The sequence below is a fragment of the Mobula birostris genome, chromosome 2 (genome assembly GCF_030028105.1).
Source record: "Mobula birostris isolate sMobBir1 chromosome 2, sMobBir1.hap1, whole genome shotgun sequence".
Lineage (NCBI taxonomy): Eukaryota > Metazoa > Chordata > Chondrichthyes > Myliobatiformes > Myliobatidae > Mobula > Mobula birostris.
The window spans coordinates 217,838,683-217,866,644 of NC_092371.1; the positions used below are offsets into that span (position 1 = coordinate 217,838,683).

Genomic DNA, 27,962 nt, shown 5'->3' on the forward strand with positions numbered 1-27,962 from the left:
TATGGTTTAAAAGGAAGCTGAGGTGTCATTCTCTGTTAAGGGGCAACTCTTGGAAGTTGTTCTCTTGGTTGCTATCCTGCCCACAGGCTCAAGTTACTTAGCAGATGGAGCCATCTACACATGGACTGGGTGAACAGCACTCACCAACACAGTTCAGAAAACATTTATCTGGTAGCATTGTCCTTTTGCTGCACAAGGTGGTAAAATTAACTCAAAATGATAAGAATAAACATTGCTTTAAGATTAAGTCTGTGGTCTTGCACTTGGGGTTTCAATCTAATTTAAGAAATAGTTCTACAAATTTGTGATGTCAATAGATCTACTTACCAGACTGAAGTATTGTCAGTAATGAATTGTTCAAAGTAATTTTTTTTAGATATCCATTAATCTCGTGAGACTATGGATTTGTGCCTTGGAAGGTTTCCAGGGCGCAGGCCTGGGCAAGGTTGTATGAAAGACCAGCAGTTGCCCATGCTGCATGTCTCCCCTCTCCGCGCCAAGGGAAGGGCATTAGGACCCATATAGCTTGGCACCGGTGTCGTTGCAGAGCAATGTGTGGTTAAGTGCCTTGCTCAAGGACACAACATGCTGCCTCAGCCAAGGCTCGAACTAGCGACCTTCAGATTACTAGACTTAACCACTTAGCCACGTGTCATCAAAGTAATAAACACAACAGATTCTGCAGATGTTTGAAATCCAGAACAACATGTACAAAATGCGGGAGAAACTCAGCAGGACAGACAGCATCTATGGAAATAGATATTTCCATAGAGGAATGAAAAGACAGGATCTTGGCCTGAAACATTGACTGTTCCATATTTCCAATAATGCTGCCTAACTTACTGAATTCTTCGAGCATTGTGTGTGTATTATTTAAAATAAGGCAGTTTAAATATCACGCTCTAGAGAGACGATTACTATCAAGAGAAGCCATTTCTGCTCTCATTTTAGTTTAGATAGGTAATTGTCATCAAGCGTACTAGGAAAGTTCAGGGTTGGGCAAGGTAAAGAGACTGAACTGGACAGACCATGGCGACTGGTTACTTAGGGAATCGGTGTTCAGCCACAAGCAGGTAAATACAACTCCAGCTGACGTGGGTCTAATACTAGTCCAGGCAATTCTGCAATATTTGTCACTCTGCTGTGATATTGGAGTCTAGCTGCCGAGCCCAATTGCACGGACTAGAAGGGCCAAGATGGCCTGTTTCCGTGCTGTAATTGTTATATGGTTACCACCAGTATTCCACTGCAGACTCTGCCCCTCCCACATTACATCCATCAAACCTGGTGTAGAACCCCATGGATTTGAGTGTGGCCTGCTCTAGGCAGATTTACAGCTGTGCCATATTCTTTCCATTTCTTGACGATTGACTTAACTGTACTCCAAGGGATATTCAGCGACTTGGAAATTTTCTTGTATCCATCTCCTGACTTGTGCTTTTCAATAACCTTTTTGCAGAGTTGCTTGGAGTGTTCTTTTGTCTTCATGGTGTAGTTTTTACCAGGATACTGACTCACTAACAGTTGGACCTCCCAGATACATGTGTATTTTTACTATGATCAATTGAAACACCAGTGATTATTTAGTGTGTCATATTAAAGGGAGTGAATACTTAAACAATCAATTATTTTGTGTTTTATATTTGTAATTAATTTAGATCACTTTGTAAAGATCCATTTTCACTTTGACACAAAAGAGTCTTCTTCTGTTATCAGTGTCAAAAGAAGCCAAATTAAATCCACTGCGATTCAATGTTGTAAAACACTAAAGCATGAAAACTTTTCAAGGAAGTGAATACTTTTTATAGACACTGTAAATGTGCACGGCAAATAAAGTTGATCTTCAAGTTGAATAGTTGTGTTTCTATAAATGGTTCTGCCTACCAGAGTGCATATCTCACTGAGGCCTCAATACCTACAAGTGCTGACTGCTGCCCGTTCATCCCCCTAAATCAAGGCCACGGGCAGACACCAATTCTGGCCAGTGAGCCAAATGCAGTTAATTAAGCCCCATAAAAACCATTCCCATTCCTGTTTCAAAGCTCAGTGCAAACGAGATTTGATTACAAAGAAAAATCAAATCATTTAAAGAGCTCAAATGGGAAAGGACTGAAGTCACAAACACAAGAGATTCTGCAGATGCTGGAAATCCAGAGCAACACACACAAGATGCCAGAGAAACTGATGAAGGGTCTTGGCCTGAAAGTCGACTATTTATTCCTCACCATAGATGCTGCCTGACCAGCTGGGTTCCTCCAGCATTTTGTGTGTGAAGGATTGAATTCAAATCATTTGCTGAAGAGAATGATTTGTATTTCTTGATGAACCCTTTGTGATAATTAAAATCTATCAATGCAACATTCCATCAGTTTTACATCAGTGTCTAGAATACCAGACCAGGCCACCAGAGGCTAAAGGTCAAAGGTTAATTTTATTGTCAAAGTATGCATGTACAATGCAACTTTGATATTTGTCTTCTCCAGATAACCATGAAATACAGAAAAAAAAACATAGATGTCATTGAAAGAAAAAGAGAACAACCTCTTTTCGGTTCAGATTTGTAAAATCTGAATCTTGTGTTACTAATTCCAACTCTGGAGAAACACATCAAGTGGCTACCAAATTATTCCAAAGTACACACCATTGCCTCACATTTACTAACTGCAGATGATAGAAAATGCAGAGAATATTCCAGTGATAGACACGCCACTGAGGATAGGCAAAGTGAAATGCAACCACCAGTGCCATACTGTTAAAGAGTACAGTTTTTAACAGTAGACAGTGAAAAAGCTCCCTTACATTGAGTTCCAATGAGTAAACACAATCCCAACTAATGAGATTGTTACAATATGAGCTAATTTGTTGTTTACAAAGACAAAGATTTCAATTAATGTTGTGAAAATATATGATTTTATTTCTTTAGCAGCTGCTGGTCAAGTCTGGGCACAATTATCTAACCAGTGCAAATAATCAGAGCAAAAAATTAAATCACTTCAGCATCTAGCTTTCTCCAGTGTTTTCTTCATTGTACATTGTGGGTAAGATTCTTAAACAGTCTTACTATAAAGCCATACACTTGTCCATCAAACACAATTACACATCTCAAGCTAGCAACAATGGCAAACTTTTCAGTGAAGTCTTCACTATAATCACTTAAAAGTTCCAGTTAAGAAAAATACTAATTATGTAGTCAATAAGAAACAAAAAAAAAGCTTTCATCATAACTATACTTGTTAATATCACTCAATTCAGTGTAAATTAAAATGAGTTATATACTTAGCTCCTAATGCAAAGGATCACATCATCATATTTTAGTTAACTAAGTCTGAAGGGCCTTTTTTAAAAAATTCTAAAACATGAGTTTGTATTTTCCCTTTCAATACACTTTCAAATTTGTGCATCAAATGGGTGTTGTACAGGACACAAGCCAGAGAAGAGCAAGGTACATGTTTTACAACTGATAACTTAAAGAATCATATACATTTATTATACAGATGGCAACCACTGCACTCTTATATTCTTTGCTTGAATAACCCCAAAACTAAACCTGTTCCTCACCCACCCCATTATATCTTACTTAAAACTTTAATCTTCTCTATTTTGGACAGTACAACATCTACAATTGCTTTCTGTGGTAAATATTCACATCCTAAACAATCCCCATTAGAAAGGCATTTCTCCTAAACCTTCTGCTCATTTTTGTAGTAGCAGGTTTTAAGTTGATGATTTTCTTGACTCTCTCCTCAATCAGAGGAAATTGCTTTTGTCTAATCAAAACCTTTTACAATCTTGAAAGCCTCCAAGTCATTCTTCAGCTTTCAGAGAAAAAGCCTTACAATAGGTTCTCAATCTTACCATCAACCCGCTGAAGTTACATTCATTGTCAAAGAAAAGTGACAATCCGTTAAATAGCATTTAATTGTTACTGGAGTAGTCTCCCTTCCACTTTGTGTTATGAAAACAGAGGGTTATTATCAGTACTCTTCACAGTACCTGCCCACAGGAGTAGATGCTGCCCCAAGCACACTAAAGTGAGTGAAAGATTTTCTGTGTTGCAGTGTCTACTCTTCAATGTTCTGGTACTGAACAATTACACAATATTATTAGACTTGCATTTACTCCTGTAACAATGTAGCCAGTTCCCATTACCCACTGGTAGTATTCGCTCCCTGTTCAGCTGCTCACAGATTAGAGGCTTGGGTTATGCAAAGTACTAAAATGCTTGCTTCAAACACATCTCTTGATGGCGTTACTAACCCTACTACATGCCAAGAGAGGAGGGAATTCTGCACCTTCAAAGCTGGAGATTGAGGGTCCCAATCTTTTTTTATGCCACGGACCCTTACCATTGATTGAGGGGTCCATGGACCCTGGGTTGGGAAACCCTGGCCCAAAGTCATTTTGATGGTATCTATCCCCAAATCCTCTTACTGTTATTCTGCTGTAAGAGAAGAACCCTGGGCTTGCAAACAGGAAAATATCAGTACACAAAAGAGGGCCTTCCAGCTTTCATTTGATGGCAGTTCAACATTACCAGAAGAACGTGTTTTTGTTTAAAAGTGTCTAGAAAAAGTAATGATGCTCAATGATTAATAAAATGCAATTAGTTCTCAGAGGAATCCATCCAGCTTAATTAATACAAAAACTATTAAATAGAGAAAAAAAACTTGCATATTTGAAAAATTGAACTAACTTTTAACTTGAGCTGATTAAACAATGTCATAGCCATTTATCAAGAAGTAATTAAAGTACTGTAAAGACAAAATGGCAGGTACAATATTTGTATCTTTAACATCTTAAGAGTAAAATTGAATTTAATCTCTGTGCTTACTGGACTAAAAAAAATTCTGTACTCTGCTGATATCAGGAAGAATTTGCAAGGGGCAAAGTATGCTTGTGCCAGCCTGCTAAAGCTGTTATCTACTTCATCTGCTGAACTAACAAATAAATGGGCCAAACAATGGCTCTTGAGATGACCAGTGTTGCTACCTCATCAACCATCAATGTGTGGGGGTAAAGGAAAAATGTGGTGTCTCTGGTAGTCATTGTGACATTGAATTCACTCATATTAATTTACACTTCATCAAGTCAAAAGAGTGTTACTTGGCCCAGCTACCAGTCATCCTATGTTCTTTCTGTTAATCGGAGAGCAAGCTCATTCTTCAACACTGTCTCAATTAAAGTTCAACATTTCAAACAAGTCCAAATAATTATAGACTGTTGATTCAGTTTTGACAATTTTTTAAACAATGTTTCAGAAGCAACACCAGAGGGCGGAATTTACCCATCTACATTTTACTTTTCTAATGATTAAGTTCATTTTTACTCCACCAATTTAGTTTATCCCCAGTATTTCTAGAAAGCTACCTGTATTGTAAATTTTCATCAGGCAAACTATTGATAAAAATTGATTAAAAATTGTAAATACAAGAGATTCTGCAGATGCTGCAAATCTTGAACACACGAAGTGCTGGAACTCAGCAAGTCAAGCAACATCTGTGGAGGGGAATAAGCAGTCAACGTTTATTCCTGTTCTGCTGAAGGGTCTCAGCCTGAAACATCAACTTGATAGAATTTATGGGTTCTTTCGAATTTTGTTTGTTATTTTTTTCTCACAAAAATTCTGTAAGAGTGAAGTAATATTCCAAATATAATTTTGTAAAAAGTACTTATTCATGAATTCTATAAGGGCGAATTTCCACGAACCAAACTGCTATAACACAGGGTACATACTAATACCTACACTGAACTAAAATTTCCCACATTTTAAAATACATTTCAATCAGCCGATTCTATTTCTCCTTCCAAATGAGATAAGACAACTTGGCCAAAGTTCTGAGATTTCTGTATGCCTCTTTCAGGGTCATAAGGGACCAAAATGTCACTGCCATCAATAAGAAAATCTAATGTGATAACCATTCTCAATGCAGCATTTTCCTACTCTGTTGGTAAAACTACAGAAAAAAATATCTGAAATAAAAATCATGTCATTCATTGAAGATTAATACCATACACATGTCAACCCATACATTTACATTCCTACGTTAAATTCTGCATAATTTTCCCTGCAAAACATCTGTGAATTATGTTCACATGATCTAAATTTTTTAGGATAAATTATGCAAAATTATGCAAAGTATTTTCACCATCGTTAGGCATTGTCTAAAAATCTTGGTATTTTGTCTACAAAATAAAAAAGGTTCTGTCTGCTATTTTCTAGTTTAAGCACGAATGTAATGTTGAGGCTTTATAAGGCATTGGCCAGACCACATCTGGAGTATTGTGACCAGTTTTGGGCCCCCATATACAAGGATAGATATGCTCGCTGGAGACTGCCAGCATTGGCTGGAGTTTAGAAGGACTGAGGGTGGGAGGGCAGGAGGAACTTCACTGAGACCTACTGAATATTAAAAGGCCTGGATAGAGTGGATGTGGAGAGCATGTTTCCAGTAGTGGGAGATTCAAGGAGCGGAGGGCAAAGCCCCAGAATAAAAGAACGTCTCTTTAGAAGAGGGATGAGAAGGAATTTCTTGAGCCAGAGGATGGTGAATCTGTTGAATTCATTGCTACAGATGGCTGTAAGGCCATGTCATTGGATGTACATAAAGTGGAGGTAGATATGTTCGTCATTAATAACATTGTTGAGGGTTATAGGGTGAAGGCAGAAGAATGGAGTTACAGGGAAAAAATTAATCAGCCACGATCAGATGACCTAATAATACTCCTATGTCTCATGATCTTAAGGACTAGGTGAAGTCCATCCTCAAAATTGCTTTAACTCAATCCTTAAAAGTCAAATGAACAAAATAAAATAAGGTAAGTGGGTCACACTTGTATGAGAAGCTAGCCCCCAATAGCATTGGCGGCAATGTAAATGAAGTATAGCATCCCTGTTGTGAAAGAACAATTTTGTACAAAGGCATAACTGAGTTGTTTGGTTTTGTGTGTCCAATAATTTTTCATATCTGATTTATTTGAGACAGACTGCCTCAGACACAGACCTCTAGGGTCTCAAAAAAGGAAAGCTACAATCAGTTAGATATAAAGTAATAAAACTTTAACACTGCCTTCTCGAAGCTGAAGTTCGAGTGATTAACGTGGACTAACTGGTTAAGGACATTCTCCTGTGAGTCCTACTTTAGTTCCTTATAATGACTGAGAAGTTGAGCTCTCTTCTTCAAACTCAATCATTGCTGTGATTCAATTTCATTCTCCTTTAACAATTTGGCTGGGGACATTGACAGAACCTGCAGCATTTCTGAAATCCCAGGAGCAAGATTGGTGCCATGAGCGAGCCCACTCATTTGAAGCTCTTAGAAGGCCACATACAATTCTAATGACAAGCAATAAGCTGCAAACGAAAGGCATTAGGCATTACGATCATGAGTAATTAAACATGTTTCTTATTTACAAGCAGAACACCAACTAAAATGAATACAGCTGAAATATAATGGTGCCAATGGATGAATCTAGGTTTAAAAAGGCAAGGCAAATGAAAGAAGTCTTTTATCATTGAAACTGATTTTCAATGAACCCCTTGCTGACTTAGGATCTTGAGAGTCTTCTTGCCACATCTGCATAGGCAGTTTCGATTTCACTGTCTGCGGCACAAGTGTTGGTGAACTCATCCCGAGCGTAGACGTTGTTCAGGTACCGCCAGACTCCAGTCATTTCCCGTGGGATCTCAAAGTTCCGATATTTCTTTGCCACAACCTGCAAAGTAATAGATGCAAAATGATTAAAGTGCATGTGGGGCTAAAACCATCCCCCTTTTCACCCCTGCTTTGAATCTCTCCTCATCTTCTAACCAGCCAGAGTCCCATGTCCTTCATCCACATGAAGCAGTTTTGTAGGTGCGATGAATGATCACGGTCCAGAAGGTCGCAAGGTTCATTAAATTATAAAAGTTATCGCACTTAATATTCAACCGAGAGACATGAACTTCTAAAATTAGAGTCACAGGGTCATAGAAAAGTACAGGCCATTCACCCATCTAGACTGTGCTAAACCATTTAATCTGCCTACTCCCATCAACCTGCACCAGAACCATAGCCCCCCATACCCCAACCATCCATGGACCTATCCAAACTTCTATTGAACGTTGAAATCGAGCTCGCATGCATCACTTGCGCTGCCAGCTCACTCCACACTCCCACAACGCTCTGAGTGAAGAAGCTCTGCCCCCTCATGTTCCCCTTAAACTTTCACCATGACCTCCAGTTGTAGTCCCACCCAACCTCAGCGGAAAAAGTCTGCTTGCATTTACCCTATTTGTACCTCTTATAATGTTATATACCTCTATCAAATCTCCCCTCACCTTCTATGTTCCAAGGAGTAAAATCCTCACCTGTTCAATCTTTCCTTATAACTCAGGTCCTCCAGTCCCAGCAACATCCTTGTAACCTTTCCCTATACTCTTTAAACTTTACTTACATCGTTCCTGTAGTTAGGTGACCAAAACTGCATACAAATTGGGCCTCACTAATGTCTTATACAACTTCAACATAACATGCCAGCTCCTGTACTCAGTGCTTTGATTTATGAAGAACAATGCGCCAAAAGCTTTCTTTCAACCCTATCAACCTGTGCCACCACTTCCAGTGAATTATGTACCTGTATTTTCCTTTTTTCTACCACACTCCTCAGTGCTCAACCCGCCACTGGTTGGTCCTAACGAAGTGCAACAGCTCGCACTTGTCTGCATTAAATTTCATCTGCCACTTTTCAAAATTATTGGATTTATACTGCTGTTTATTGTTCAATTAAATCACAAAACTGGTAAAACAAAAATACTGGATCCCTGCAGTCATATCCATAAGACAAAGGAGCACAAGTCGGCCATTCGGCCCATCGAGCCTGCTCCACCATTTTATCATGAGCTGATCCATTCTCCCATTTAGTCCCACTCCCCCGCCTTCTCACCATAACCTTGGATGCCTCGGCTACTCAGATACCTGTCAATCTCTGCCTTAAATACACCCAAAGACCTGGCCTCCACTGCCACCCGTGGCAACAAATTCCACAGATTCACCACCCTCTGGCTAAAAAAATTTCTTTGTATCTCTGTTCTGAAAGGGCGCCCTTCAATCCTCAAGTCATACCCTGTCATACAAGACTCCCCCATCATGGGAAACAACTTTGCCACATCCACTATGTCCATGCCTTTCAACATTCAAAATGTTTCTATGAGGTCCCCCTCATTCTTCTAAACTCCAAGGAATACAGTCCAAGAGCAGACAAACGTTCTTCATATGTTAACCCTCTCATTCCTGGAATCATTCTAGTGAATCTTCTCTGTACCCTCTCCAACGTCAGCACATCCTTTCTTAAATAAGGAGACCAAAACTGCCCACAGTACTCCAAGTGAGGTCTCACCAGCTCCTTATAGAGCCTCAACATCACATCCCTGCTCCTATACTCTATTCCTCTAGAAATGAATGCCAACATTGCATTCGCCTTCTTCACCACCGACTCAAGCTGGAGGTTAACCTTAAGGGTATCCTGTATGAGGACTCCCAAGTCCCGTTGCATCTCAGAACTTTGAATTCTCTCCCCATTTAGATAATTATCTGCCCGTTTATTTCTTCTGCCAAAGTGCACAACCATACACTTTCCAACATTGTATTTCATTTGCCACTTCTTTGCCCATTCTTCCAATCTACCCAAGTCTCTCTGCAGACTCTCTGTTTCCTCAGCACTACTGGCCCCTCCACCTATCTTCGTATCGTCAGCAAACTTAGCCACAAAGCCATCTATTCCATAATCCAAATCATTGATGTACAATGTAAAAAGAAGCGTCCCCAACACGGACCCCTGTGGAACACCACTGGTAGCCGACAGCCGATCAGAATAGGATCCCTTTATTCCTACTCTCTGTTTCCTGCCAATCAGCCAACGCTCTATCCACATACGTAACTTTCCCGTAATTTCATGGGCTCTTATCTTGTTAAGTAGCCTCATGTGTGGCACCTTGTCAAAGGCCTTCTGAAAATCCAAATATACAACATCCACTGCATCTCCCTTGTCTAGCCTACTTGTAATTTCCTCAACAAATTGTAATAGGTTTGTCAGGCGGGATTTTCCTTTAAGGAATCCATGCTGAGTTTTGCCTATCTTGTCATATACCTCCAGGTACTCTGTAGCCTCATCCTTGACAATCGACTCCAACAACTTCCCAACCACCGATGTCAAGCTAACAGGTCTATAAATCCAGGATAAAGAAAGAGACTGAAAAAGTTGACTTTCTGAACACTGATATCTGATTAGTGAAATCTTATAGTAAGTAATGTTGTTTAGTACCATGCATACATTAGGACTGGACAGTAACTTCATATAATATTAACTGTGTTAGCATTTCCATGCCACTGATAACTTCGCAAATTTGAAATACTTTACAGTTTCATACATGAGATCATCCTGCCTTGTGGCCGTTTCCATCGACAATAAGTATACTGTTTTGGATACTGTTGGTGAGGATGACCTACCAGGGACAAGTTGTAGTGGTCGTGTCTCTGGCACCGAGACTGGACCCTCAGCTCAGAAGGGAAGGAGGGAAAAGAGGAGAGCAGTAGTGATAGGGGATTCGATAGTTAGGGAGACAGATAAGAGGTTCTGAAGGAGAGATTGAGAATCCCGGATGGTCTGTTGCCTCCCTGGTGCCAGGGTCTGTGATATCTCGGATCATGTTCTCGGTATTCTCAGGAAGGAGGGTGAGCAGCCAGATGTCATGGTCCATGTAGGGATCAATGATGTGTATAGGAAAAAGGAAGAGGTCTTCCAAAGTGAGTTTAGGGAGTTAGGTGCAAAGTTGAAGGACAGGACCTCCAGGTTTGCAATCTCAGGATTGTTACCAGTGTCACGTGCTAGTGAGACTATAAATAGGAAGATAATGCAGCTAAACACGTGGCTAAGGAGTTGATGCAGGAGGGAGGGCTTCATGTTTCAGGGCAATTGGGCCTTGTTCCAGGGAAAGTGGGACCTGTTTTGACAGGACAGGTTGCACCTGAACTGGAGGGGGACTAACAACCTTGCGGGAAGGTTTACTAGTGCTACTCTGGGGAGTTTAAACTAGATTTGCAGGGGCAGGGGAACCAGAGTGTTAGAGCAGATAGTGAGGTGGATGAGGATAAAGGTCATGAGAGAACTGCAAGTATAGTGCATGGAGTAAAGCCAGATCTAACATATAAAGAGGCTTTGAGGAAAGAGAAGCAGAATAAAGGGTGTAAAGGTAGTAGGGTAGAAGGGCTGAAGTGTGTGTACCTCAATGCAAGAAGCATCAGGAACAAAGGTGATGAACTGAGATCTTGAATACATACATGGAATTATGATGTAGTGGCCATTACAGAGACTTGGCTGGCACCAGGGCAGGAATGGATCCTCAATATTCCTGGATTTCAGTACTTTAAAAGGGATTGAGGGGGGGAAGAGAGGAGGAGGGGTGGCGTTACTGGTCAGGGATACTATTACAGCTACAGAAAGGGTGGGTAATGTAGAAGGATCCTCTTTTGAGTCAGTATGGGTGCAAGTCAGGAACAGGAAGGGAGCAGTTACTCTATTGGTGCATTCCACTGCCACGGGCCTGAATGACTTCCGCCCACTTGCACTCACCCCCATCATTGCAAAGGGCTTTGAGAGACTGGTTCTATCACATCTGAAATCCTGTCTGTCCACTACCCTTGACCCCATCAATTTGCCTATCACACCAACAGGTCAACAGAGAGATGCCATCTCCACGGCACTTCACTCAGCCCTGACCCACCTGGCCAGCCCCAAATCTTACATCAGAATGCTGTTCATTGACTTTAGTTCAGCATTCAATACTGTGATCCTCTCCAAGCTGATCACTGAACTTCGCCAGCTTGGTATCAGCTCATCCCTCTGCAACTGGACCTTGGACTTTCTGATTAACAGATCCCAATCAGTTAAGTTAGACAACCTCTCCTCCTCCACTCTCACCCTGAATACCAGCGTGCCTCAAGGCTGTGTGCTGAGCTCTCTTCTGTACTCCCTTTTCACCTATGACTGCATTCCTGTACACGGTTCTAACGCCATAATCAAGTTCGCAGACGACACCACAGTGGTTGGCCTCATCAAAGGGGATGACGAGATGGCGTACAGGGACAAGGTCCAGCACCTGGCTGCATGGTGTGCCGACAACAACCTGGCCCTCAACACCCAGAAGACCAAGGAGATCATTGTGGACTTCAGGCATGCTAGGAGCCACACTCGCGTCCCCATCTACATCAACGGAGCTGTAGTGGACCGTGCATCAAGCTTCAAATTCTTTGGTGTCCACATTTCCAAGAATCTCACCTGATCCCTGAACTCCTCCATCTGGATCAAAAAGGCGCAACAGCACCTTTATTTCCTGTGGAGCATTAAGAAAGCTCACCTCTGTCCCAGGATACTGATGGACTTTTACCGCTGTACCATTGAGAGCATACTCTCAGTGTGGTATGGCAATTGTCCCGTATCAGACCGCAAAGCACTCCAGCATGTGGTGAAAACTGCCCAGTGGATTATTGGTACCCAATAATTACACCATTGCGAACATCTACCATAAACACTGCCTGGGCAGGGCGAAAAGCATTATCAAGGATCCATGGACTTTTTACTCTCCTCCCGTCCGGTAGGCGCTACAGGAGCCTCCACTCCCACACCAGCAGGCACAGGAAGAGCTTCTTCCCTGAGGCTGTGACCCTGCTGAACCTCACATCACAGCGCTAAGCAGTATTGCACCCATATTGTACTCAGTACTTTTATATTTGTGTGCTGTAGCATTTACGTTTCATTCGCAGTTATTTTGTAAATAACACTATTCTTTGCATTTCTGGTCAGATGCTAACTGCATTTCATTGGCTTTGTATCTGTACTTGGCACAATGACAATAAAGTTGAATCTAATCTAATCTTGCATCTAATTGGGAGTATTCTATAGGGCCCCTGGTAGCAGCAGAGATACAGAGGAGCAGATTGGGAGGCAGATTTTGGAAAGGTGCAAAAATATCAGGGTTGTTATCATGGGTGACTTTAATTTCCCTAATATTGATTGGCACCTGATTAGTTCCAAGTGTGTCCAGGATGGAGTCTTGTCACGGTATGTTGACAGGCCGACTAGGGGGAATGCCATACTAGATCTAGTATTAGGTAATGAACCGGGTCAGGTCACAGTGGGTGAACATCTGGGGGACAGTGACCACTGCTCCCTGGCCTTAAACATTATCATGGAAAAGGGCAGAATCAGAGAGGACAGGAAAATTTTTAATTGGGGAAGGGCAAATTATGAGGCTATAAGGCTAGAACTTGCGGGTGTGAATTGGGATGATGTTTTTGCAGGGAAATGTACTATGGACATGTGGTCGATGTTTAGCAATCTCTTGCTGGATGTTAGAGATAAATTTGACCCGGTGAGGAAGATAAAGAATGGTAGGGTGAAGGAACCATGGGTGAGCAGTGAGGTGGAAAATCTAGTCAGGTGGAAGAAGGCAGCATACATGAGGTTTAGGAAGCAAGGATCAGATGGGTTTATTGAGGAATATAGGGTAGCAAAAAAGGAGCTCAAAAAAGGGCTGAGGAGAGCAAGAAGGGGGTATGAGAAGGCCTTGGTGAATAAGGTAAAGGAAAACCCAAAGGCATTCTTCAATTATGTGAAGAACAAAAGGGTGACAGGAGTGAAAGTAGGACCAATTAGAGATAAAGGCGGGGAGATGTGCCTGGAGGCTGCGGAAGTGAGCGAGGTCCTCAATGAATACTTCTCTTCGGTATTCACCAATGAGAGGGAATTTGATAATGGTGAGGACAATATGAGTGAGGTTGATGTTCTGGAGCATGTTGATATTAAGGGAGAGGAGGTGTTGGAGTTGTTAAAATACATTAGGACAGATAAGTCCCTGGGGCCTGACAAATATTTCCCGAGGCTGCTCCACGAGATGAGGGAAGAGATTGCTGAGCCTCTGGCTAGGATCTTCATGTCGTCGTTTTCCACGGGAATGGTACCGGAGGATTGGAGGGAGGCGAATGTTGTCCCCTTGTTCAAAAAAGGTAGTAGGGATAGTCCGGGTAATTATAGACCAGTGAGCCTTACATCTGTGGTGGGAAAGCTGTTGGAAAAGATTCTTAGACATAGGATCTATGGGCATTTAGAGAATCATAGTCTGATCAGGGACAGTCAGCATGGTTTTGTGAAGGGCAGATGGTGTCTAGCAAGAGTTCTTTGAGGAGGTGACCAGGCATACAGATGAGGGTAGTGCAGTGTATGTGATCTACATGGATTTTAGTAAGGCATTTGACAAGGTTCCACACGGTAGGCTTATTCGGAAAGTCAGAAGGCATGGAATCCGGGGAAGTTTGGCCAGGTGGATTCAGAATTGGCTTGCCTGAAGAAGGCAGAGGGTGGTGGCGGAGGAAGTACATTCAGATTGGAGGGTTGTGACTAGTGGTGTTCCACAAGGATCGGTTCTGGGACCTCTACTTTTCGTGATTTTTATTAACGATCTGGATGAGGGGGTAGAAGAATGGGTTGGGAAGTTTGCAGACGACACAAAGGTTGGTGGTGTTGTGGATAGTGTAGAAGATTGTCGAAGATTGCAGAGAGACATTGATAGGATGCAGAAGTGGGCTGAGAAGTGGCAGATGAAGTTCAACCCGGAGAAGTGTGAGATGGTACACTTTGGAAGGACAAACTCCAAGGCAGAGTACAAAGTAAATGGCAGGATACTTGGTAGTGTGGAGGAGCAGAGGGATCTGGGGGTACATGTCCACAGATCCCTGAAAGTTGCCTCACAGGTAGATAGGGTAGTTAAGAAAACTTATGGGGTGTTAGCTTTCATAAGTCGAGAGATAGAGTTTTTAAAGAGTCACGGGGTAATGATGCAGCTCTATAAAACTCTGGTTAGGCCACACTTGGAGTACTGTGTCCAGTTCTGGTCACCTCACTATAGGAAGGATGTGGAAACATTGGAAAGGGTACAGAAGAGATGTACCAGGATGCTGCCTGGTTTAGAGAGTATGCATTATGATCAGAGATTAAGGGAGCTAGGGCTTTACTCTTTGGAGAGAAGGAGGATGAGAGGAGACATGATAGAGGTACACAAGATATTAAGAGGAATAGATAGAGTGGACAGCCTGCGCCTCTTCCCCAAGGCACCACTGCTCAGTATAAAAGGACATGGCTTTAAGGTAAGGGGTGGGAAGTTCAAGGGGGATATTAGAGGAAGTATTTTTCACTCAGAGAGTGGTTGGTGCGTGGAATGCACTGCCTGAGTCAGTGATGGAGGCAGATAAACGAGTGAAATTTAAGAGTCTGCTAGACAGGTATATGGAGGAATTTAAGGTGGGGGGTTATATGGGATTAGGGTTTAAGTGTCGGCACAACATTGTGGGCCGAAGGGCCTGTACTGTGCTGTACTATTCTATATAATACCCACACTGCCCACCCCACCCGAGATCGTTGCCATGCTGCGGGAGGGGCAGAGCAGCAGGGCAAATGGAAACCTCCCTTCTTAGGCACTCAAAAATATGCACAATAAGAGCCAAGGGATTGGTTACCTTCATGATATGCAGCTTGGGTAGGAGATTGCAATCAGCCAATGTTAACTCATTGCCATCAAGGAACTTGCGATCAGACACAGTTATATTATCAACAATGTCAGCATCTATCTCATCAGGCAATGGAGTATTCAAGTAGTCATCCAACTCCTTCAAAGCTTTGATCAAATTCTTTGCAAGACCTGGAAATTACAAAAAAAAACATTTACTCTTAGGTAATCAGTTCTGAAGAGGGGTTTTGAGTTAAAATATCAATTCTATCTCTCTTTACAGATAACACACATCAAAGTTGCTGGTGAACGCAGCAGGCCAGGCATCTCTAGGAAGAGGTACAGTCGAGAAGATCTCCTATCATTTTGGATCTCCCCCTCCCACTTTCAAATCTCTTACTAGCTCTTCTTCCAGTTAGTCCTGACGAAGGGCCTCGGCCCAAAACGTCGACTGTACCTCTTCCTAGAGATGCTGCCTGGCCTATTGCGTTCACCAGCAACTTTGAAGTGTGTTGCTTGAATTTCCAGCATCTGCAGAATTCCCTTCTCTTGCGTCTCTTTACAGATGCTGCCTAACTCACTGAGTTTCACCAGCATCTTCATCAGTCAGGGAACTGAGTACAGGAATTGCAGCAAATGTAGCAGTGGTGCAAGTCACTGGCAGTGCCACACTTGGGATTACTGTGTACAGTTTTTTGTCACTCTGCTACAGGAAAGATGTAGTTAAATTGGAAAGAATGCTGAGAAGATTAACGAGAGTGTTGCCAAGACTAGGAGGCCTGAGTTAGGCCAGGCTAACCATGGAACTCGGGAGAATGGGGGCCAACCTCATGGAAATGTTTAAAATTAAGAGGCATATGAAAGGTGAATAGCAACAGTCTTTTTCCCCAGGGTAGGCAAGTCCAAAACTGGGGAACATGGGTGTAGGGTGAGAGGGGAAAGACTTAAAAGGAGCCTGAGGGACAGGTTTTTCCACATAGAAGGTGAGTAAATGGAATGAGATTTCAAAGGAAGCAATTGAATTACAATCGTATCATTTGAAAAGAACTTTGATAAGTAGATGGAGGGGTAGAGCTTAGAAATTGGGAATAGTTAGGCTGGCACAGTGGTCAACATGGCCTCGTTGGACTGAAGGGCCTGTATCTATGCTGTATTGCTCTATGAATCTACAGGCACTCAATTCCAATTGTTCCAAGGTCACATTCATAGAGGAGAACTATTCATAGAGGAGAACCATTTGTAATTTGGCACTGCACCTTCCCCTCTTCTACATCTCCAGCAACTGTTGTAATATAAAAGAGCCAGACTACATTACAAACCTATACTTGGGTCCACCTTTGTTTCACTTTCCTTGGAAAATAAAATTTTCATCAATGGAGATATCTGAACTTGCTTCCTCCAACAATAAAGAAAGATAATTGACAAAGAGATTTGAAGAACGCAACATTAGAGTTCAGCACAGGAGGTACAATGTCCTGCACCAAAGCCAGGTACGGAGATTTTGAAAAGGAAAATGGGTCAGTCTATGGACATTCTGTCCATCACCTACTCCCACACCTTACCACCATTTCTGGGGATTGCTAAGTTTGAATTTCAACTCCACTGGTAGAAGCAATGATTAAATTCTTAATGTGAGCAGGCTGAATTAATGATATTTATCTCTGGAACCAACTACTTTTAAGACTATCCGCTCTAAAGCAACTGTGATCAATATACAACTTAATAACTTGTACATAATAATCAAGGCAAACTTGATAAATTGTAGTTGTACATCACCTGTGACCCAAGCTGGCCTGGAAGAATCAGATACTAACACTAAATGAACATTACATTCCACTAAACTGACATCCTTTCCCCTTTGCATTGATACATGTACAAACAAATAATTAAATGACTGGTATGAAAAAAAATCCTGCTGTGTGTTGCAAAAATGTTCTAATATTCCCTTAACAGACACACCTCTGCATATTTATGATAAAACGACACTGTTAATTTTCTTTGCTTTAAAAAGTGAATTTTATTTTGTCCCGCATAGATTGGCAAGCGACTTCCATGCTTTACCGGGGGTGTGGGGGGGGCGTGTAATCAAAGTTATTGACAAGTTTATTTCACAACTGCAACTTCCCTATAGTTTTTCCAATCAACAACAAAATTTGATAAAGGAATTGGAGAAAATTGATAAGAAAAGAACAGTGCAATCCAAAGAACAGATTATTTCACAGTTGGTTGAGGAGGGAAAGAATTGTCCCTTCCTTTATGCCTAACGTTTTAAGCTCCTGTTAGTTTGTGAGCTCAGTGTTCCCAAATCACACCTCCTCTCCCTACCCAGCAGGAATCTAACATCTCTTCCTTTCTGAGAGCCAAGAAGATGCATTGAGACAGCCGTTGGACATGATACCTTAGGGTTTGAATGTGTAACACAAATACCTCAAAATACCACACACCTGACTGTCACTCATGATGCACATGTTCAGTTAGCATCTGAAATTTAAATTCAACCTTCTGGTTTGACAGATTCTCTATTCTCGCTGATCCATTACAGCATCTAGATCATTTAATGTACTTTTTTTTTTACACCCATGTAGGTTTTTCTAGTACTGTGTCCTGGCTGAGTGCAATAAGGGAACGTCTTGGACATGCACGATCATTCACCTAATTTTTCTCTGAGTATGCCAAGAAAAATCCACATATTCTTGTGTTGTAATTAACTATTTCAGCAATGTAAAATGACAAACATTACACAAGTTACTGATGAACTCTTAGCCAAAACTAGAAATTATTTATGATTATCTTACAAATCCAAATATAGTTCTGTCTGGATCCATACAGCTTAATACGGCAACTGCTCTGCAGTGAGTTGTGGACACAGCTGAGCACATCATGGAAACCAGCCTCCCTTCTTAGGGCAACACACACACACAAAGTGCTGGAGGAACTCAGAAAATCAGGCAGCATCTGAGGAACGGAAGAAACAGTTGATGTTTCAAGCAAAAACACTTCATCAGGACTGGAAAGGAGGGAGGCCTCCCCTCGAGGAACCCTATCTATACTTCTCACAGCCTTAGTAAAGCAGTCAGCATAATGTCCACCCAGCTGGACATTCTCTATTGCCCCTCTTCCACTAAGTGAAAGATACAAAAGCTGGAAAGCACTTGCCACCAGGCTCAAAGCTTTCGCCCCACTTTTATAAGACCATTAAATGCAGCCATATTACAATAAGCTGGAGACTTAACCTCACAATCTATCCTGTTACGTTCTTGTATCTTATTGTTTGTCTGCAATGCACTTTCGCTGCAGCTGTACACTTCATTCTGCATAATTGTTTTACCTCATTCTACCTCAACGCACTATGTAACGATTTGATCTGTATCAATGGTACGCAAGACAAGTATTGCCACAGCATCTGCCACACACAAGTAATTAGAATAAACCAATACCAATTTACAGTATTACCATTCTTATCCTTAGATCATTTATAGCACAGGTTAACATTGAAATATTTTTCCTGCCCTTTTATTCTTTTCCAATTATTTACTTTGCGACTGCAATAGCAAATATATGGAAATACAAGCAACACACATCAAAGTTGCTGGTGAACGCAGCAGGCCAGGCAGCATCTGTAGGAAGAGGTGCAGTCGACGTTTCGGGCCGAGACCCTTCGTCAGGACTAACTGAAGGAAGAGTTAGTAAGAGGTTTGAAAGTGAGAGGGGGAGGGAGAGATCCAAAATGATAGAAGACAGGAGGGGGAGGGATGGAGCCGAGAGCTGGACAGGTGATTGGCAAAGGGGATATGAGAGGATCATGGGACAGGAAACCCAGGGAGAAAGAAAAGGGGGAGGGGGGGAAATAACCCAGAAGATGGGTAAGGAGTATAGTCAGAGGGACAGAGGGAGAAAAAGGAGAGTGAGAGAGAATGTGTGTATATAAACAAAATAACGGATGGGGTACGAGGGGGAGGTGGGGCATTAGCGGAAGTTAGAGAAGTCGATGTTCATGCCATCAGGTTGGAGGCTACCCAGATGGAATATAAGGTGCTGTTCTTCCAACCTGAGTGTGGTTTCACCTTTACAGTAGAGGAGGCTGTGGATAGACATGTCAGAATGGGAATGGGACATGGAATTAAAATGTGTGGCCACTGGGAGATCCTGCTTTCTCTGCTGGACAGAGCGTAGGTGTTCAGCAAAGCGGTCTCCTAGTCTGCATCAGGTCTCGCCAATATATAGAAGGCCACATCAGGAGCACCGGATGCAGTATATCACCTCAGCCGACTCACAGGTGAAGTATCGCTTCACCTGGAAGGACTATCTGGGGCCCTGAATGGTGGTAAGGGAGGAAGTGTAAGGGCATGTGTAGCACTTGTTCCGCTTACAAGGATAAGTGCCAGGAGGGAGATCAGTGGGGAGGGATGGGGGGGACGAATGGACAAGGGAGTCGCGTAGGGAGAGATCCCTGTGGAAAGCGGGGGGGGGGGAGGGAAAGATGTGCTTAGTGGTGGAATCCTGTTGGAGGTGGTGGAAGTTACAGAGAATATGTTGGACCCGGAGGCTGGTGGGGTGGTAGGTGAGGACAAGGGGAACCCTATTCCTAGGGGAGTGGCGGGAGGATGGACTGACAGCAACCGTGCGTGAAATGGGGGAGATGCGTTTGAGAGCAGAGTTGATAGTGGAGGAAGGGAAGCCCCTTTCTTTAAAAAAGGTGGACATCTCCCTCGTCCTGGAATGAAAAGCCTCATCCTGAGAGCAGATGCAGCAGAGGCAGAGGAATTGCGAGAAGGGGATGGCATTTTTGCAAGAGACAGGGTGAGAAGAGGAATAGTCCAGATAGCTGTGAGAGTCAGTAGGCTTACAGTAGACATCAGTGGATAAGCTGTCTCCAGAGACAGAGACAGAAAGATCTAGAAAGGGGAGGGAGGTGTCAGAAATGGACCAGGTAAACTTGAGGGCAGGGTGAAAGTTGTCCCACCTCCCCCTCATACCCGATCCATTATTTATTTATATACATTCATTCTTTCTCTCTCTCTCCTTTTTCTCCCTCTGTCCCTTTGACTATACCCCTTGCCCATCCTCTGGGTTTTTACCCCCCACTTCCCCTTTTCCTTCTCCCTGGGCCTCCTAACTATGATCCTCTCATATTCCTTTTGCCAATCACCTGTCCAGCTCTTGGCTCCATCCCTCCCCCTCCTGTCTTCTCCTATCATTTTGGATCTCCCCCTCCCCCTCTCAAATCTCTTACTAGCTCTTCCTTCAGTTAGTCCTGATGAAGGGTCTCGGCCCGAAACGTCAACTGTACCTCTTCCTAGAGATGCTGCCTGGCCTGCTGCGTTCACCAGCAACTTTGATGTGTGTTGCTTGAATTTCCAGCATCTGTAGAATTCCTCGTGTTTGCGTATATGGAAATACAATTTTGTTTCAACTGACATTATACCAATAAAACTGCTTATTCACAGCACATTTCAGCCAATCTCATCTGTGACTGACCTGGCATGCCAATACATTCGTATGTTCATAGTTGAAGTGTTATTAACAAATATACAGCTAGTCTGAATCATGCATCGAACTGCGGAGGCAAGGTCTTTATCTTTGTATTACCATCTGGCATACAAGGGGGACATTTCAGACTTGCAAGTCCAGAGAGCACATGGAACTATCCAACTTCCCATTAATTTGCTTCATAATCTACTCCCCCCATATTTCCCCCCCCCCCCCCACCCCCACCAGACCGAACCATTTGCCTCCAAACTATGGATGATTTAATGGTCAATTAATCAGTCAACCCAAAGGTCTACAGGCTGTGGGAGGAAACCAAAATACTGGGGAGAAATCCAGACAGGATGGGCTGCCATTGGAGACTGAAATTATACTGATTTTCACACAGAAAAACAATATAAACCCCATTTATAAAGCAACACACTCATTTGGTAATTCTAAATGAACAAAAATAAAGGAAAACTTATCAGATATTTGTATAACATGTGACTTTGATTCTCTAAATTATTGATACTGCTGCATGCACTTGGCCCCTTGTCAAGCAGCTCTTAATAACTCTGTGAAATTTGATAAGCAGAATGTGCCTAACGAAGAAAAAGTTGCACTAAGTAGCTTGGTGTTTCTAAACTAATGACCTCCTACAGGTCAGACACTAACCTAACAGTAAAAAAAATCCTGAATTTTGGATGTTAGTGTCACACTCAAATGCTGTTAAACAGCCTACAAGTTTCTCCAAGAATACTCTTGAGGCTGTAAAACCTTTGCTTGAGTTGCTAAGAAACAGATGAGTGAATCCTGTGCCAACAGACAGTTTGTTATTTGAAGTTCCACTGACTTCCCTTTCAGAGGAACTGTTGCAGCAAGTCAATGACAATTAAATTTTAATTGGTTCGTATCCGGTACAGAGAGTTCAAGGCTGCGGCTACACCGAGGATCATAATTACCAATTAAAACACTGTCCTCTCATCAGCAAAAGGTTGTGAATTATTATGGAAGACAAATCTAACTACATGAAAGGACACAAAAAATAATTAATGAGTTTATTCATTTCTCACATCAAATAAACCAACAAAAAGCATTGTATGTAAATGAGGTCCATGTGAATGTATAGAAAAAAATGTTTATTTTAGGCCTTAACTGTGACTGTATCCCAAGATGTTTTACAGGAAGGTTATCAAACAATATTTGGTATTGAGACATACAAGGAAATATATTTGGGCTTTTGGGAAAATCTAAAATAAAGAAAAAAAATAGTGAGGCAAATAAAATGAACCACAGATATTTTGAATAATTATGACACAAGAAGATATCAAAAGACAGAGAGAGAGGGGAGGAAATAGGAGTCTCAGAGGGTCAACATCTCTGAGAATCTATCCTGGGCTCAATATATCAATGAAGCTACAAAGAAGTCATAACAATGGCTATATTTCATTAGGAGTTTGAAGAGATTTAGTCTGTCACCAAAGAGAATGTTGATGGGCAATTACCACAATCCGAGAAATCCGTTGCAGGAATTCTTCAAGAGATCATCCTAGATCCTTTATTTTCTTTCATGAACGGGTTCCAAAAGATCTTTGACCCAGTTTAACAGTTAAGAGGTAGCTAGCCCCACCAAATATTTCACATAAAAGACTGATAAATTCCTCATCTGCATTTAAATTTCTCTTCCTTTCTTCTTCCCCCTTCTTTTATTCTTCTTCCTCCAATCCCCAAGCTAACACATTAATCTGAACTGTTATAACTTCTTCCTTTCAGTCAACAAACACAACTCAATGTACAGAGGGCAGGATCTTGAACCTTGGATAAACCTAACTAATATCCAAAGTTTGATAAGATCAGAGTTGAAACTGAAACTTTATGCAATGGTACCAATAATATCCACACCATTAATGTAAGTTGCAGCTCTTACCATCATTAGCATTAACTCTTGTGTTTTTAATGTACGCTGAAAACTTTGCAAAGATGTCAATTCCAGCAGTATTCGAATTATGTTGCTTTGCCGCAAGCCTGGGATACCTGTAAATAAGAATATAACATACATCTTTGATCATCATGTCCCACTGTCACTGGATTACATCAAACCTGAAGAAAAAAAAATAGATGCACAGCCACCATGTTCATGGAGACACTTAAATATTTTCTCCCTTGAATTGTTGATTATTGGTCAGATACCATTTGGCCTAATTTGCATTATTAACCTAATTCTTCTCCTTTATCTTATGGTCTTATGTTCGCAATGTAACATAATTGTTTAAATGCTGGACTTCAATACTAATAAACCACACACAACATTTCCATTCCATTTAAATCCACTCTGGCCAGGGCAGCAGAAGTGAATTGTAATGTTGCATTCACAAATGCAATACCGGCTTCAGTTGTGTACTTTTCCATGAATAGTCTTTCACAAAAGAGCATCTCAGAAATTAGGCATGCTGTAGTGATAACTTCTATGTATAATTGCATGATAGATTTTCATTGCAAAAAGTATAATTGCATGATAGATTTTCTCAGTATGGCAGGGGGGGGGGGTTGATGATTGTGCTGCCTTTCTTTTCTTTCTTGGTTTCATGGCTACCTGGAGAAGAATGTCAGAGATGCATACTTTGATAATAAATGAATCCTTATGAAAGGAGCTGTCCAAAGTTGACTAGAAGGGGACACAAGTAGGGATAACAGCAGAACAGCAATGTGAGAAATTTGGAATGATACATCCCAAAGTAGCAGTATTCCAAAGGCAGAATGATGCAACTGTAGCTGACAAGGGAAGTCAAAAACAACATAAAAGCACAGGAGAGGCATGGGAAATTAGAGGTTTGGGAAGCTAATGGAACTTAGTGCAGCTAAGTGTAAGGTGTTGCTCTTCGGAAGGACCAACCAGGGTAGGTCTTACACAGAGAATGGTAGGGCACTGAGGAGTGTAGTGGAACAAAGGGATCTGGGAATACAGGTCCATAATTCATTGAAAGTGGTGGCACAGATAGATAGCGTCATAAAGAAAGCTTTTGGCACAGAGGCCTTCATAAATTAAAATATTGAGTTCAGGAGATGGGGTGCTATGTTGAAGTTGTACAAGACATCAGTGAAGCCTAATTTGGAGTATTGTATGCAGTTTTGGCCACCTACCTGCAGGAAAGATGTAAATAAGGTTGAAAGAGTTCAGAGAAAATTTATAAAGATGCTGCAAGGACTGGAGGACTGAATTACAAGGAACGATTGAATAGGTTAGGACTTCATCAAATCTCCCCTCAATCGTCCACATTCCAAAGATTGGAGGTATACAGAATTATGAGGGTATCATCACTGGTTGGGAAGTTGTTGGAATCGATTGTTAGGGATGAGATTATGGCGTACCTGGAAGTACATAACAAAATAGGCCAAAGCCAGCATGGTTTCCTGAAAGGAAGATCCTGCCTGACAAACCTACTGCAATTCTTTGAAGAAATTACAAGCAGGGTAAACAAAGGAAATGCAGTAGATGTGGTGTGCTTGGATTTTCAGAAGGCCTTTGACAAGGTGCCACACATGAGGCTGCTTAGAGCCCATGGAATTACAGGTAAGTTACTAGCGTGGGTGGAGCATTGGCTGGTTGGCAGAAAACAGAGTGGGAATAAAGGGATCCTATTCTGGCTGGCTGCCAGTTACCAGTGGAGTTCCATGGGGGGTCGGTGTTGGGACTGTTACTTTTTACGATGTATCTCAATGATTTGGACTATGGTAATAAGGGATTTGTTGCTAAATTTGACAATGATACAAAGATAGGTGGAGGAGCAGGTAGTGTTGAGGAAACAGAGCCTGCAGAGAGACTTAGATAGTTTAGGGGAATGGGCAAAAAAGTGGAAAATGAAATACAATGTTGGAAAGTGTATGTCATGCACTTTGGTGTAAGAAATAAATGGGCAGACTATTATTTAGATGGAAGGGAATTCCAAATGCATTGATGCAAAGGGTCTTGGGAGTCCTCGTACAGGCTACCCCAAAGGTTAACCTGCAGGTTGAGTCAGTTGTGAAGCAGGCGAATGCAATGTTGGCATTCATTTCTAGAGGTACAGAATATACGAGCAGAGATGTGATGTTGAAGCTCTATAAGGCACTCATGAGACCACACTTGCAGTTTTGGGCTCCTTATTTTAGGAATTGAGAGGGTTTAGAGAAGATTCACGAGAATGACTCCAGGAACGAGAGGGTTACCGTATGAGGAATATCTGGCAGTTCTTGGGCTGTATTCCCTGGAGTTCAGGAGAATGAGGGGGATTCAGAGAAACGTTCCGAATGTTAAAAGGCCTGAACAGATTAGATATGGCAAAGTTATTTTCCATGGTAGGGGATTCTAGGACAAGAGAGCACGACTTCAGGATTGAAGGACGTCCTTTTAGAACTGAAACGTGGAGAAATTACTTTAGTCAGAGGGTGGTAAATCTGTGGAATTTGTTGCCACAAGCGGCTATGGAGGCCGAGTCATTGGGTGTACTTAAGGCAGAGATAGATAGGTTCTTGATTAGCCAGGGCATCAAAAGGTATAGGGTGAAAGCATGGGAGTGGGGATGACTGGATGAAGTGGATCAGCCCATGATTGAATGGCAGAGCAGACTCGATGGGCCGAATGGCCTGCTTCTGCTCCTATATCTTATGGTATAGATAAGGAAACTGCAAGCCCCCCCACGGGCTTTCTCCACTAAGGTTTGGTTGGACTACAACTGGATGTCATTGGTTAAGGGTGAAAGGTGAAATGTTTAATGGGAACATGAGGGGAAACTAATTCACTCAGACGCGCGCGAGTGAGACTGTAGAATGAGCTGCCAGCACAAATGCTATATGCGAGATCAATTTCAACATTTAATAGGAGTTTGGATAGGTACATGGACGGTGGGGGTGGGGTATCTGGACGACTATGGTCCAGGTGCAGGTTGATGGAACTAGGCAGTTTAAGAGACTCAGCACAGACTAGATGAGCCCAAAGGCCTGTTTCTGTGCTGCATTTTTATAAATCAACAAAAGGTAAATAAAAAAGTCGAGGGAAAAGATGAAATATGAAGGCAAGCAACCCAATAATATCAAAGAGGATACCAAGTTCCTTCAGATACATAATCTGTAAAAGAGAAGCAAGAGCAGGTATCCGACCATTTTAAGTGACACTGAACAGGTAGTACTGGGAGAACAAGGAAATAGTGGATGAACTGAATAAGTATTTTGCATCAGTCTTCGCTGAGGAAGACACTGGCAGTATACCAAACGTTCTGGACTGTCAGGGGCAGCAGCGAATGCAATTGCTATTACTAGGTAGAAGGTCTTGGGAAGCTGAAAGGTTTGAAAGTGGGTAAGTCACCCCGACAGATGGACTACACCCAGGGGTTCTGAATGAGGTGGCTGGGGAAATTGTGGAGTCATTGGTAATGATCTTTCAACAACGACCAGACTCTGGCATGGTTTTGCTGGACTGGAAAATTGCAAATGTCACTCCACTCTTCAAGAAGGGAGGAAGGGAGAAGAAAGGCCAGGTTAACCTAACCTCAGTGCTTGGGATGATGCTGGAGTTGATTGTTAAGGACAAGGTCTCCGGATATTTGGAGGCACATGATAAAATAGACCAAAGTCAGCATTGTTTCCTTTAGGGAAAATCTTGCCTGACAAATCAGTTGGAATTCATTTGAAAAAATAACAAGCAGGATAGACATTGGAGAGTCAGTGGATGCTGGGTACTTGGACTTTCAGAAGGCCTTTGACAAGGTGCCACACATGAGACTGCTTAGCAAGATAAGACCACATGGTATTACAGGAAAGATACTAGCAGGGATAGAGGATTGGCAGGAGGCAACAAGTGGGAATAAAGGCAGCCTTTTTCTGGTTGGCTGCCAGTGACTAGTGGTGTTCCACAGGGGTCTGTGATGGGACTGATTCTTTTTACATTATATGTCAATGAAATGGGTGACGGAATTGATGGCTTTGTTACCAAGTATATGGGTGATACAAAGATAGATGAGGGACAGATAGTGTTGAGCAAGCAGGGAAGCTGCAGAAGGACTTACACAGATTAGGATAATGGGCAAAATAGCAGATGGAATATGTGTTGGAACATGTATGATCATGCATCTTGGGAGAAGGAATAAAAGCATAGACTATTTTGTAAATGAGCAGACAATTCAAAAATTACTGGTGCCAAGGCACTTGGGAGTCCTTGTGCAGGATTCCCTGAAGATTAACTTGCAAGTTGAGCTGGTGGTGGTGATGAACACAAATGCAGTTCTTTCAGTTAGTCCTGACGAAGGGTCTCGGCCCGAAACATCGACTGTACCTCTTCCTATAGATGCTGCCTGGCCTGCTGCATTCACCAGCATTTTTTGTATGTGTTGCTGCAATCTTACCATTCACTTTGAGAGGACTAGAATATAAAAGCAAGGATGTAATGCTGAGGTTTAACATGCCACCTGTGAGGCTTCTCTTGGAATATTGAGAGCCGTTCTGAAACCTTTACCTAAGAAAGGATGTGTTGACATTGGCGAGGGTTCAGAGGAGGTTCATGAGAATGATTCCGGAAATGAAAGGATTATCCTGTCGTATGAGAAGCATTCGATGACTCTGGGCTCATACTCGCCAGAACTTCTTTAGCCAGAGGGTGTTGATTGAATCTGGAATTGGTTGCCATGGGCAGCTGTGGAGGCTAGGTCATCAGGATGTATTTAAGGCAGAGGTTGATAGATTCTTCATTAGTTGCGATGTGAAAGGTTACAGGGAGAAGGCTGGATAACGTGGTTGAGAGGGAAAATGGATCAGCCATGATGAAATGGTGGAGCAGTCTTGGTACTCCTATCTCTTATGGAGTATAGGTGATTGGTACCATATTGGATTTCCTCCAGTTTAGGTAGTTGAGGGTCAGGGATCCTCAAGTCAATTTCCTGGAAGGAGAATCTCAAAGTTGCTTTGAGGATTTCCCCCCCACTAGACT

The 27,962-nt window shown here is 42.1% G+C and overlaps 1 protein-coding gene across 4 annotated transcripts in view; it reads right to left on the reverse strand.

Annotated features, from left to right (window-relative positions):
* Positions 1-2,891: 2,891 nt before the first annotated feature.
* Positions 2,892-27,962, reverse strand: part of LOC140194071 (chloride intracellular channel protein 5-like) — a 145,525-nt gene continuing 120,454 nt past the window's right edge. For all 4 annotated transcript variants that reach the window (XM_072251464.1, XM_072251465.1, XM_072251467.1 and 1 more), the window contains exons 4-6: positions 22,932-23,038; positions 15,546-15,727; positions 2,892-7,713 (exon numbers count right to left, since the gene is read on the reverse strand). In XM_072251464.1, the coding sequence (XP_072107565.1) occupies positions 7,546-7,713; positions 15,546-15,727; positions 22,932-23,038 (457 nt within the window). In that variant the 3' untranslated portion in view covers positions 2,892-7,545. The remainder of the gene's footprint in view (positions 7,714-15,545; positions 15,728-22,931; positions 23,039-27,962) is intronic.